This window comes from Aegilops tauschii, chromosome 5 (genome assembly GCF_002575655.3).
Source record: "Aegilops tauschii subsp. strangulata cultivar AL8/78 chromosome 5, Aet v6.0, whole genome shotgun sequence".
Lineage (NCBI taxonomy): Eukaryota > Viridiplantae > Streptophyta > Magnoliopsida > Poales > Poaceae > Aegilops > Aegilops tauschii.
The window spans coordinates 51,184,560-51,197,613 of record NC_053039.3 but is presented as its reverse complement, the minus strand read 5'-3'; the positions used below and the strand labels follow the sequence as shown (position 1 = coordinate 51,197,613).

Here is a 13,054-nt window from a genome sequence, read left to right as displayed (position 1 = left end):
ATGTGGATGAGAAGTCTGACATGTGATATGTTTTATTTTTCGTGGTTCGAGCAGCTATTCATTCCATAATAGTAGAGGGATTGCAGTCCAGATAAAGGCAACCATACAAGAAATCAGGAGCAGAGGTGATCCACTCGCATCTTTGCCTAATCTCAGTAATACTCCCTCCGTCCGGAATTACTTGTCATCAAAATGAATGAAAATGGATGTATCTACAACTAAAATACATCTAGATACATCCATTTCAATGACAAGTATTTCCGGACGGAGGGAGTAGAAGTTTAGCACACATATGAGCGGCAACTTTGCCTATTCTGCCAAAAAGAAAAGGTGAAAGAAAAATTGCTAAACATCATAAGCAGCTCTTTGATGTCAGATAAGATGGCAGTATGCAGCTTCACAACAGTGAAAATTACCTTCATTCCGCAAACTTGGCAAGGACTTGAGAGTCATTTTCGTGAACGAAACAACTGCCAGATTTAATTTAGTTCTACTGGAATGTCCTAGTTTGGCGGCCGGAACAGCTACCAGATTTCCCTCGAAACAAGATACTCCCTCCGTTTGGAATTAGTAGACGTTCAAACGGATGTATCTAGACGTATTTTAATGCTAGATACACCCGTTTGAGAATCAACTAATTCCGGATGGAGGAAGTAGTAATTAATCAGTAACCTACGATAAACCCATACTTCTTCAGATTCCCACCAAAATGAGAGTTTGACAAACTACCGCCAGCTTCCTTCCTAGTATTTGTTCAACCCTCCATCTAGTATTAGTTCCATGAAACCTGAAAAGTAATAATAATAATACTATCAGGAACTTTTTTTTTGCTAAATAATATTAGGAACAATTGACTCAACATCGAAAAGAAAGACTCATATGAAAAAACGAGTAAACAAAGGTGCTAATATTATAGTCCATCTATCTCACCTCCAAAAGTGAAAAAGAAAGTGAGTTATCATCTGGACAACAAGTTTACTTTATAGCACAAAATTACATCATTATCATTTGTTGGGAAATAGAAATAACGAACTTCAGTATTAGGTTATTGCAATTATATTTCACGAAAAAGGAAAGAGCGGCCTTTTTTTTTAAACCGCAAACTGTAGAACAATTGTTCTACGGTAATCTTCATAATAAATCATATTTACAAGTACAAAGTATGGAAAGAGCGGTCATCATTGTGACAAGGAAAAAAATAAAGCGTCATGAGCCCCGACAATGTGAATGGATGACCAATACTAGATGATCTACAAAAGCTAAAAGGAAAGTAACTTATCATCCGGACAAAATGTTTACTTTAGCACCAAATTACATCATTAACATTTGTTCGGAAATGGAAATAACAAGCTTCAGTTTTAGACTTCATCAAAATTTATTAAATTTCATGAAAAAGAACAAGAGTGATCATCACTATGACAAGGAAAAAAAATAAAACATCATGAGTCCTGACAATGCACATGAATGACTAATAGTGGATGATCTACATAGAAGCATTGCATAAGAGAAGTACCCAGAGATACATAAGCTGGCTGGTAGATTAATGCATACCCATTGACCATATCTAAGACAAATTAACCGGATCATCTGTCGGTTCCATGCCATCCTTCTTGCCTGAAAGAATTGTTTCCTCGGTCAGGTTACAGTAACTTGAATATCAGACACAAAGCTAACCCGGAACAATTTGTAGCGGTATAAAATATGTGTTGCTGTGAACAAAGTACTTGTGCGAATAGACACGATTGGAGAAATAAAAGAGCATGCATTGCAGAACAGAACATGACGTGAACGCGCTTGCATGAATGCCACTGTCTAACACAGAACACACTTATACACTAACAAACATACAGAGCTTGCATGAATGCTACATCTTCTTCCAGCAAGGTGGTCCGAGTGTCTGACTAGCAAACATACATCACGCTTGTACACTAACAAACTGCGAAGTACACTACAGCAAGGTGGTCTGAGTGTCTGACCAGATCAATAGCACCAGTCCTAGTCTTTGATTGTATTTATGTCTGAAATCTTAGTAGCAGAGATCCAATTCTCTCTTTTTTCACGGCAATGATCAGTTCTAGCAACAATCAATGCGTCACCACCATGTATATATGATACGCGCCGCAAAATTGTTTCCAGTCACAAAATTCATCCATTTGTTTGTTCCCACAAAATTCAGTTCAAGCAATGCACCAGCAAGTGATTTGTTTGTTTGTTTGTTTCCAATCTTAAAGAGCTCTTTTTGAAGAATTTCTGGCAGTTAATTAGAACTTGGAACAAGAAGGTGACTGATTTAGATTACCTGCCGTAGGGATCGTGCTCGATGCAAGCCATGGCGGGAGCACGCACGGCACAAGAGAGTACTCGTCCTGAAGCGGAGAGGCCCCTATCACCTTGCCGTTGTGCATGTCCACCACGACGACGTGCTCGCCGACCTTGAGGTAGATGGCGTTGGCGTTCAGCGGGTCAAGGACGACGATCTGCGGCGCCGCCTGCGCCGAGTTCTCCTGCCACGGGTAGCCTCCGTCCGCCAACACCTGCCTGAGCTCCACCTGGTGCTCCAGCGTCCAGCCGCCGCCCTCGTCGCCGTCGAGCGCAAAGGAGCTGAGCAGGAACGGGTCGTGAGGAGAGACCTCGGCGTAGCGCAGCCGCCCCTTGCTCACGCCAATGCGCCGGTGCTTGGCCACCTCCCGCAAGAAGAGCCCCCGGTCATCGACCTTCCTGAGATCTCCATCCTCTTCCGTACGAGCACGCGCAGGCAGCACGCTGCCGCTGGGCAGCTCGACGAAGCGGATCTCCGGCCGGTCGGCGAAGGGGTCGACGGAGACGGCGCCCAAGGTGAGGTCGACCCACCACAGGCGGCCGCCGAAGGCAACCGTCTCCTGGTTGACCTCCATCCCGCGCGGGGGCGGCGGCCCGCACGGCACGCCCATCACCGTCTCCCACTCCCCTTTCTCCGAGAGAAACCGCTCGAGGCCGGCGCCATGGAAGGCAAGCTCGGCGACGGCGAATCTGTGGGGCGGCCCGCGCCCGAGCCAGCCGTCGGCCTGGGTGAGGAGGCCCATGTGGTGGAAGACGAGGGTCCTCCGGGAGCCGCCAATGTCCGGCAGGCGGAGCATCTGGCCGGTGAGGGGGTTGCAGACGAAGCGCTGGATTTCCGGGGGCGCGGACAGGTCCCAGGTGGTGCAGGGGCCCTCCGCCCGGAGGTCGTGGTAGCTGAGGAGGAGGTGGCCGTCGCCGCTGGCGGCGCCGACGTTGCCGAAGAGGACCTGGACGACGTTGGTGTCGGGGGCGGGGCGCGCCCTGGGGCTGACGAGGTGCGCCGGGGCCGTGACGTGGGAGATGCCCGGGGGCGCGACGGGGTGGAAGCACGCGCCCGGGGCCGACGAGGAGCGGTCCACCATGGACGTGTAGTCGACGATCGCCCATGGTGGGTGCGAGGGGGCGGCGGCGGTGGAGAGGGAGCGGCGGAGCAGGTCGGAGACGGTGGCGGAGAGGTCCAGGAGGCGCCGGAGCGGCATGACGGCCGGTGGATGGATGGATGTGTTGGGCTGTTGGCTACTGTAGACTTCTGTCCTGGCACATGGGCAGCGGGTACTGTGGACTGCAGTCTGCAGCTCTGCCTGACAAATAAAGGCAAAAGAAAAACCTAAATTATAAAAAGTGCAGCTGAACTTTTTTTAGACATCCGGAGCATACACCTGCGATGACCGTTGGATCTTAGAGCATCTCCAGCCTTTGGCACAGGGCGCGTAAGATCGCCGCCTGGGGGCGAACCAGCGCTAAAAATTAGTGTGGGGGTTTTCGGATTCCCAACCGCCGGCTCCAGGGTCGCCCCCAGAAGGTGTTTTTTTTAAAAAAGGAAATCGGCTAAAATTTGACAAACGGAACAAAGATTAAGCTAAAATTCGGTGAACATAACATTACTTAGGCTACCTAAATAGTTTTCTACATAGCAAAGTGAAATACTTAAAAAAGGGCCGCAACTACAGGCCGAAGAACGAGCTGAGCGCGGCGAAGTCGTCGCCATCGCCGTTGTCCTCGTCGTCCTTCTCCTCCTTCACGCGGCCGCCCTGCTGGACCCCAGCCCGGGGTCGTCCTGGCGGACCGGTGGCGGCGCGTCGTCATCGCTGTCGTCATCGAGAACGACGACGCCTCCCTCGTCGCGGCCACGGCGCCGAGCGGCGAACTGCTCTAGGGCGCGACACTGGTGCTCTAGCTCCGTCCGCGCCCAGTCTTCACGCGCCCACTTCAAGGCCTCCTCGTCGGAGAGCCCCGGCTCCGCCTTCACGGCGGTGAGGCCTGCCTCCTTCTTCATGGAGGCGAGCCCGGGCTCCGTCTTCATGGCGGCGGCGAGCCCTGGCTCTGTCTTCGGCTTGACGAAGCGGGGAGGAGTCGAAGAAGAGGCGCGTCCGCCCTCGTTGATTACGATGTTGGCACTGCGGGTGCGCCGGCCGAGCGGAGTCTCCGCGGGCTCGGCCTTGACGCTGAACAACGTCGGCGACCCGGAGGAGGAGGAGCGGGAGGAGGAGGAAGAAGAGGACGCCGTCCTCCTCGGCATCCATTGGTCGTCGCTCCGGGCCGGGGCGACAGGGTACGTCAACGGCGGGTCGTTGCCGCCCTCGAGGTGCTGGAGAACGGCGTGAAGCGAGCAGCCGGGGGCGCCCCACCACAGGCGGCGCCCCTCGCTGTTCTTGGTGCCCCGCACCACCGGCGCCCTGTTGGTGGAGGCCAACCGCTGCACCTGCCGGTGCTGGAAGTACGTCGCCCACGCCTCATGGTTGTCGGCGGCGTACTGCGAGAGGGCCTGCTGCTCCTCCGTCAGCGACGCCCGCACGCGGTCGACCTTGTCGACGAAGTAGTCGGCGCGCGCGTTGACGTCGGGCAGCAGGAGGGTGGGGACGCCACCGGCGCTGAGCCTCCACCCCCAGCCCTGCGCGCATGTCGGGAGGCACCGGGATGTTGGCCTCGAACAGCAAGTGCGCTTCCCACTCATGCAGTGAGCGGCGGCCGAAGCCGTTGGCCGCCGCCCCATCGCCGGGGAATCGCTCGCACATCGTCATGGCTGGGCTGGGGGAGAGAGGGGAGGAACGTCGGCGGTGGCTGCGCACGGGGAGAGAGAGGCAGAGCTCGTCGGAGAGGCAGAGCACGGCGGTGTGTGGGCGGGTGTGGCCAGAGGCGAGGGGGAGGTGTTGCTTTTATAGCGGCCGGGCGTCGTGTGTACGCGTGGCGGGAGGGGGGGCATCACCACGCCGCCCGTGAGGAATCAATGGAAGGCTGACCGGCGACAACCTTGGCATTGATTCCCTGCGGGAAACCGAGGCGTTGTGAGGATGATGAGGCGAGTGTCACTGACTCGGCAGGCCCGCAGTTCGTTCGCGCCAAAATCGCTTGCCCCGGCGCCCCTGTGCGCCCCCAGCGTGCCAGGTTCGACCTGGGTCCACCGGCGCTAGTTTCGGCCCAAACCGGCTAAAAACAGGCTCCCGGGGCCCCCCAGCGTGCCGGGTTCGGCCTGAGTCCGCCGGCGCCAGTTTCGGCCCAAACCGGCAAAAACAGGCTCCTGGGGGGCGACTGGACCGATTTTTAGGCGCCGGCGCGAAAAAATCACCTGGGGAGGGCCTGTTGGGGGCGCGGCTGGAGAAGCTCTTAATAGCGAGTCATCATGTGTCGCCAGGTGTTCTCTGTCGGAGCGAACCGTCGCATTGAACAAACATCCTGAAGAGACAGCGGTGCTGGGCCCCACCGTACACACGTTCGTCGACCAGGGTGCTGGTCTTTCTCACTCGCTCCCCGAAATTCCCAATTCTATTCACGTCGGGAGATAACGACGAGTAGGGGCACCGCAATTTTGCCACTGTTTCACGCTGGATTCGCGGCGCGTAGCCGTCGCATGAGGCTGGCCACTCGCGGGCATTACCGGTGAGTCCCCAGCTCGCTCGTCCTCGCCGCCCCCCCATCTCGCCCCTAAAAGTTCGCCATGAGATTCCTAGCCGGTCGTCGTCAAGGAATTTGCCGCTGCCATGCCGGCAGGTGCTGGCCTAGGTGGTGCCGCTAGCGCTTACAATCCGGCCGAGAGCCGGCTTGGGGCAGGTTCCCGACGGAGTCCACGGGAGCAGCGTCGGCCGCCCAGACCCCGGCAGCAGCACGCAAGTACCTGTGCTCCTTCCCTAGCGCTAACCCAACGATCTTGCCGCGCGCCGCCGAATAGCAGCGTCACCCCGCACCGAATCAGCACCAGCCCGTGCAGGATCCAGTGTCAGCTACCTGCTCTGTATCTGCAAATAGAAATGTAGTCTTACATCTATGGTGTTTGCATACTGAAGGAAATATGCCCTAGAGGCAATAATAAAATTGTTATTTTATATTTCCTTATATCATGATAAATGTTTATTATTCATGCTAGAATTGTATTAACCGGAAACTTGATACATGTGTGGATACATAGACAAAACACTGTGTCCCTAGTAAGCCTCTACTAGACTAGCTCGTTAATCAAACATGGTTAAGTTTCCTAACCATAGACATGTGTTATCATTTGATGAACGGGATCACATCATTAGGAGAATAATGTGATGGACATGACCCATCTGTTAGCTTAGCATATTGATCGTTCAGTTTTATTGCTATAGCTCTCTTCATGTCATATACATATTCCTTTGACTATGAGATTATGCAACTCCCGGATACCGAAGGAATACCTTGTGTGCTATCAAACGTCACAACGTAACTGGGTGATTATAAAGATTCTCTACAGGTATCTCCGAAGGTGTTTGTTGGGTTGGCATAGATCGAGATTAGGATTTGTCACTCCGAGTATCGGAGAGGTATCTCTGGGCCCTCTCGGTAATGCAGATCATAATAAGCCTTGCAAGCAATGTGACTAATGAGTTAGTTGCGGGATGATGTATTATGGAACGAGTGAAGAGACTTGCCGGTAACGAGATTGAACTAGGTATGAAGATACCGACGGTCGAATCTTGGGCAAGTAACATACCGATGACAAAGGGAATTACGTATGTTGTCATTGCGGTACGGCCGATAAAGATCTCCGTAGAATATGTAGGGACCAATATGAGCATCCAGGTTCCGCTGTTGGTTATTGACCGGAGAGGTGTCTCGGTCATGTCTACATAGTTCTCGAACCCGTAGGGTCCGCACGCTTAACGTTCGATGGCGATTTTGTATTATATGAGTTATGTGATTTGGTGACCGAATGTTGTTCGGAGTCCCGTATGAGATCACGGACATGGCGAGGAGTCTCGAAATGGTCGAGAGGTAAAGATTCATATATAGGACGATAGTATTTGGACACCGGAAGTGTTCCGGGGGTACCGGGTACGTATCGGGTCACCGGAAGGGGTTCCGGGCATCCCCCCCGGCAACTACATGGGCCTAATGGGCCAAGAAGAGGACAGACCAGCCGCTGGTGCGCCCCATGTAGGCCGAAATAGGGGGAAGGAGATAGGAGAAGAGGGAAAGGAAGGGGAGGGATTCGGCCTCCCCCTTCCATCTCTCCTCCCTCCTCCTTCCTTCCCCCTTCGGATGAATATGGAAGGGGGGAGGGCGAATTGGGAGGCGCCCAAGTAGGATTCCTCCTACTTGGGGAGCCCCCTTGGCTGCCTCCCCTCCCCTCCAACCTATATATATATGAGGGGGGCACCGCTAGAACACACAACATTGATTCCTAGCCGTGTGCGGTGCCCCCTCCACAGTTTACGCCTCTGGTCATATCTTCGTAGTGCTTGGGCGAAGCCCTGCGTGCATCACTTCACCATCACCGTCACCACACCGTTGTGCTGACGGAACTCTCCCTCGACATTTTGCTGGATCAAGAGTTCGAGGGACGTCATCGAGCCGAACGTGTGTAGAACTCAGAGGTGCTATACGTTCGGTGCTTGATCGGTCGGAACGAGAAGAAGTTCGACTACATCAACCGCGTTGTCAAACGCTTCCGCTTTCGGTTATGACGCCCCTGATTCAATCGTACACTAATCATACACGCAAATGTGTACGATCAAGATCAAGGACTCATGGGAAGATATCACAACACAACTCTAGACACAAATTAAAATAATACAAGCCTTATATTACAAGCCAAGGGCCTCGAGGGCTCGAGTACATCAGCTCGAAAACACAAGAGTTAGTGGAAGCAACAATATCTGAGTACAGACATAAGTTAGACAAGTTTGCCTTAAGTAGGCTAGCGCAAAAGCAATATCGATCGAAAAGGCAAGGCCTCCTGCCTAGGAGCCTCCTAACTACTCCTGGTCGTCGGCGGCCTCCACGTAGTAGTAGGCACCCTCAGTGTAGTAGCAATCGTCATCGAAGGTGGCGTCTGAATCCTGGGCTCCACCATCTGGTTGCATCAATCGAAAATAAGAAGAAAGGGGGAAAAGGGGGAGCAAAGCAACCGTGAGAACTCATCCAAAGTACTCGCAAGCAAGAATCTACACTACATATGCATCGGTATCAATGAAAGGAGTTGTATCTGTGGACTGGACTACAGAATGCCAGAAGAGAAGGGGAAAGCCTAGCCTATCGAAGACTAGCATCTTCTGGAAACCACCATCTTGCAGCAACAGGAGGGAGTAGAGTAGCATAAAGTAAAGTAGTAGAAGTGTTATCAACCTTGGCCACAGATCCTTTCTCGACTCCCTGCGAGAAAGCAATCCCAGAGCCATACTATCCATTTATCATCACAATCCATTTCTCATCACAAGTATCCAGTTCTAGTTGTACCGATCGGGATACAACTCCAAGTGTCCGTTACCGTAGGACAGGCTATCGATAGATGTTTTCTTCCCTGCAGGGGTGCACCAACTTACCCACCACGCTCGATTAACTCCGGCCGGACACACTTTCCTGGGTCATGCCCGGCCTCGGCCAAACAATACGCCGCAACCCGACCTAGGCTTAATAGAGAGGTCAAGCACGCCGGACTAAACCTATGCCCCCAGGGGTCATGGGCCATCGCCCCGGGAACTCCTGCATGTTGCGAACGCGGCCGATGAGCAGACCTAGCTACCTCCTTAAAAAAGGCAGGTGCTTACCAGTCCAACCCGGCGCGCGCCGCTCAGTCTCTGACATCTATTAAGCTTCAGCTGATGTATACGACGCAGAACGCCCATACTATGCCCACGTGATGGTTAGTGCTATCAGGCCAGAGGCCCCTCGGATCAAATATCCAAATCGTAGTGGATTAGGAATGCGCGGTAACAAGCAGAGACTCACGAAAGATGTGACCCCGTCGCCCCGTCTCGAGGACTTGCGGCAAGGGCTAGGAATGCCCGACCACGCCTCGTAATTATCTCGCGGGCACCCTCCAGGTCAACCCGTCTCCACATCACTCGCGGGTACCCCTCAGGGTCGACCCGCCCTTCCAAGTAACAGTTGCAAAGTCCAATGATCCGTGTGTTCAAACATCAAGGGGAAAACCCGAGGAATCACCCCCAGTGAATTCCACTCGATGTAATCATCAAGGTGAACGTAAGAGGAACAACCCCCAAGGTTCACACTTGAGGGGTTGCACGACAGAGTCGTATCGGAAGTGGTTAAGGCGGAATCACCCTTGATGACCACGACCGAATAGCTACACTACAGGGTTAACATCAGAAGTGTTGTAGAGGTCTCACCCTCGGCACTCGATAGTAACCGAGTAGTGTCGAGCTACTAAGGGGAAAGTGATGTGTAGTGCCGGGGCCTGGTCTTCGATCCCGTTGATCGGGTCTTCAATGATGAAGCAGGGGCAACAAGGACAAGGTGGGGGTCATTGATGGATCACTAATCAACCTATACTAATTAGTTTAGGATAAGCAGGGAAGGTACAATGAGCAGGTTACAAAAGCAGGCTATGCATCAGAATAAGATCAAACAATAACAGTAGCAAAATCTAATGCAAGCATGAGAGAATGGAATGGGCGATATCGGGATGATCAAAAGGGGGCTTGCCTGGTTGCTCTGGAAAGAAGGGGTCGTCGTCGACGTAGTCGATCATAGGGGCAGCATCGGTCTCGGGGTCTACCGAAGAGAAGAGGGGGAAGAAACAGTAAATATAAAGCAAACATAGCATCATAAAGCATAACATGGTAATACACGGTGTTAGGGGTGATCTAACGCGGTACTACATGTTGCACACGGAGAGGGAAAACATCCGGAGGGGTTTTCCTGGTGTTAAGCATTTTCCGGACAGATGAAAGAGAGGGGAAAGTTCCATGTTCAACATGCTAGGGGCATGTGACAGATGAACGGACCGCGCATTCCGATTCGTTGGATTATTTTGAGCAACTTTCATGTAGAAAACATTTTCATCTGACTTACGGTTTATTTTATATGATTTTTCAAAGTTTTAAACAATTTTGAAATTATTTTAATAATTAAACTCGAATTAAGTAAAAGGCAGAATAGGCTGGGTGCACCCGGTGCAGTGCACCCAGAGTTGCGCTAGTGGCTGACAGCGGGGCTAGTCAACTGCCCAGTTAGTAGTTGACTGGTCAGTTTGACTAGTCAAAGGAGGGTCTAGTGGGACCCGCATGTCATTGTCTCTCACTCTAGTAGGTTAGGTAATTTTGTTTAATTAATAGCGGGGCCCATCTGTTATTGAGTTAGTAGTCTAACTGATGTTGACAAATTAAGTTAATTGCCCTAATTAGTGGGAGGGGTTATGCTAATGGGGGAGTTAGCACCCCCAAATTAAGCGGGGCCGACCCGAGTAGGCAATGGCCAGCCGGCCAGCGAGGAACCACGCACGCACGCGCGCGGGTGGAGGAGCCCAGCCTGGCCGGCGACGAGCGGCGGCGGGGGCGCCGGCAGGTGGATGCAGGCACGGGAAGCGGCCACCGGTGCGGCCCAAGCTCGGCCAGGCGCGGCCTTCGGCGCGGCCGGGCGCGGCCAGGCTAGCGACGCAGGTAGGGCGGCTGGAGGCAGGCTCGGTGGGGCGAGATGCGGCGAAGCGACGGCAGCAGCGACAACGGCAGGAGGTCGCCGGTGGCAGCAGGTCACGAGCAGCAGCAGGGGGCTGTGAGAGCGGGAGTGGCAGGCGCGGTGGCCGACAGTGGTAGCAGGCAGCGCAAGGGGCGGCAGTACACGATGCAAGCGCGACTCGGCGCAGGGCATGGCTCAAGCAGCAGCAACGAAGAGAGCAGCGGCGGCGCAGGGACGGGGGTGGCTGCAGGGGAGTGCGTGTGTGGACGGCCGCAGCGGGCAGTGAGGAACGACAGCGGGCGGGACGGGGTGCGACATGGACGCAGGCGAGCGCACACGGAGCAAGGCTCCGGCCATGGCGGACTACGGAGTCGAAGCTCGCGGGTAACGGTGCTATGGCACGAATTCAATGAGGAAACAGAGGGGAAAGCCGAGGGATGCTCAGATCGACGCCGTAGGGAGGTTTAGCGGGCTCGGGGAGGCTCTGGTGCGGCCGGAGTGATGACGGCGGTCGTCGACCATGGCGGGGAAGAAGACGGCTGTGACAAGTGTACGAGGATGCCCCGCTCGATACGACGCACGTAGACGAAGCAGATGACGGCGGTGAAGCTCCTGGTCATCCTCCCAAGCACCAGGGAGCATGGTGGCCATGAGGACGAGATCGACCATGGCGTCGGCAGTGCGTGTGTGTGTGTGTCCGTGAGAGAACGGCGCAAGGAGGGGATGACAACAGCGCAAGGGGCGGCAGTACACGATGCAAGCACGACTCGGCGCGGGGCACGACGCAAGCAGCAGCAACGAATAGAGCAGCGGCGGCGCAGGGACGTGGGTGGCTGCAGGGGAGTGCGTGTGTGGACGGCCGCAGCGGGCAGTGAGGAACGACAGCGGGCGGGACGGGGTGCGACATGGACGCAGGCGAGCGCACGCGGAGCAAGGCTCCGGCCATGGTGGACTACGGAGTCGAAGCTCGCGGGTAACGGTGCTATGGCACGAATTCGACGAGGAAACAGAGGGGAAAGCCGAGGGGTGCTCACATCGAGCCGTAGGGAGGTTTACCGGGCTCGGGGAGGCTCTGGTGCGGCCGGAGTGACGACGGCGGTCGTCGACCGTGGCGGGGAAGAAGATGGCTGTGACGAGCGTACGAGGACGCCCGCTCGATACGACGCACGTAGACGAAGCAGATGATGGCGGTGAAGCTCCTGGTCATCCTCCCAAGCGCCGGGGAGCATGGTGGCCATGAGGACGAGATCGACCATGGTGTCGGCGGTGCGTGCGTGTGTGTGTGTGTGTCCGCGAGAGAACGGCGCAATGAGGGGATGAGAACTAGGGTTTCCTGGGAGGGGGTGTCGGGGTAGATGTAGGGGGAGGAGCCGGCGGATGGCCGACGCGTGGCAAGGCACGGCCATGGCCGGGGGATGCCTGCCACGACCCCTGCCTCCTGTACACAGGAGGGAGATGAGTCAAGGGAGGTGGGCTGGGCCTTCCCTTTTGCTAGATGGGCCATAGCGCCAATAGATTAGGTCCTCTTCTTCCTCTTTCTCTTTTGTCTTTTCTTTTTTTAATTAAAATAGAGAGAGGAAATGATTTATTTGAGCATCCAAAGGATTTCGGGAAAATATGGGACTTGGCCCATTAATTCCTCCACATTTTTAGGCATTGCCACAAATAGTTTGGAGGCAAGAGGAATTGTCTAGGAATTTTGGAAATTGGGAATGGCATATTTAAATGCTGCTGGAACACTAATTAATTTCCAGAGGCAATTTGGGAACTCCAAAGATTTTGGTTTTAACATGAAAAATACTTAGTGAATATTTGTCATATTGTGAACTATTTTGATTGCATGAAAGAAGAAGCAAATATTTGACATGCAATTTGAATTTGAATTTGAAGCAGATTTTGGGCAAGTGGCATTTTGGCATGATGATCATGATGACTTGACCTTTATTAGGGGTAGATTACTGTAGTGTGATGCTGGGGATGTTACATTGGTCTATGAGGGTACGTGGATGCTCTCTCCCCCTCTTGTTGCTATGCATCTCCTAGATAGATCTTGCGTGAGCGTAGGAATTTTTTTGAAATTGCATGCTACGTTTCCCAACAGTGGCATCCGAGCCAGGTCTATGCGTAGATGATATGC

At 53.7% G+C, this 13,054-nt stretch overlaps 1 protein-coding gene across 2 annotated transcripts; it reads right to left on the bottom strand.

Moving 5' to 3' along the window:
• Positions 1 to 390: 390 nt before the first annotated feature.
• Positions 391 to 3,615, bottom strand: LOC109746040 (uncharacterized). 2 transcript variants are annotated; one of them, XR_002228684.4, is made up of 3 exons: positions 2,300 to 3,615; positions 1,514 to 1,614; positions 391 to 787 (listed from the first exon to the last, which is right to left on the bottom strand). XR_002228684.4 is itself a non-coding variant. In XM_020305155.4 (3 exons), exons 1-2 carry the CDS (start codon positions 3,516 to 3,518, stop codon positions 1,565 to 1,567), a joined length of 1,269 nt encoding a protein of 422 aa, XP_020160744.1. In that variant the 5' UTR covers positions 3,519 to 3,615; the 3' UTR covers positions 391 to 787; positions 1,552 to 1,564. The 2 variants fall into 2 exon arrangements, 1 of the variants encoding a protein (XP_020160744.1); XM_020305155.4 differs by having other exon boundaries at positions 1,552 to 1,614.
• Positions 3,616 to 13,054: the final 9,439 nt, after the last annotated feature.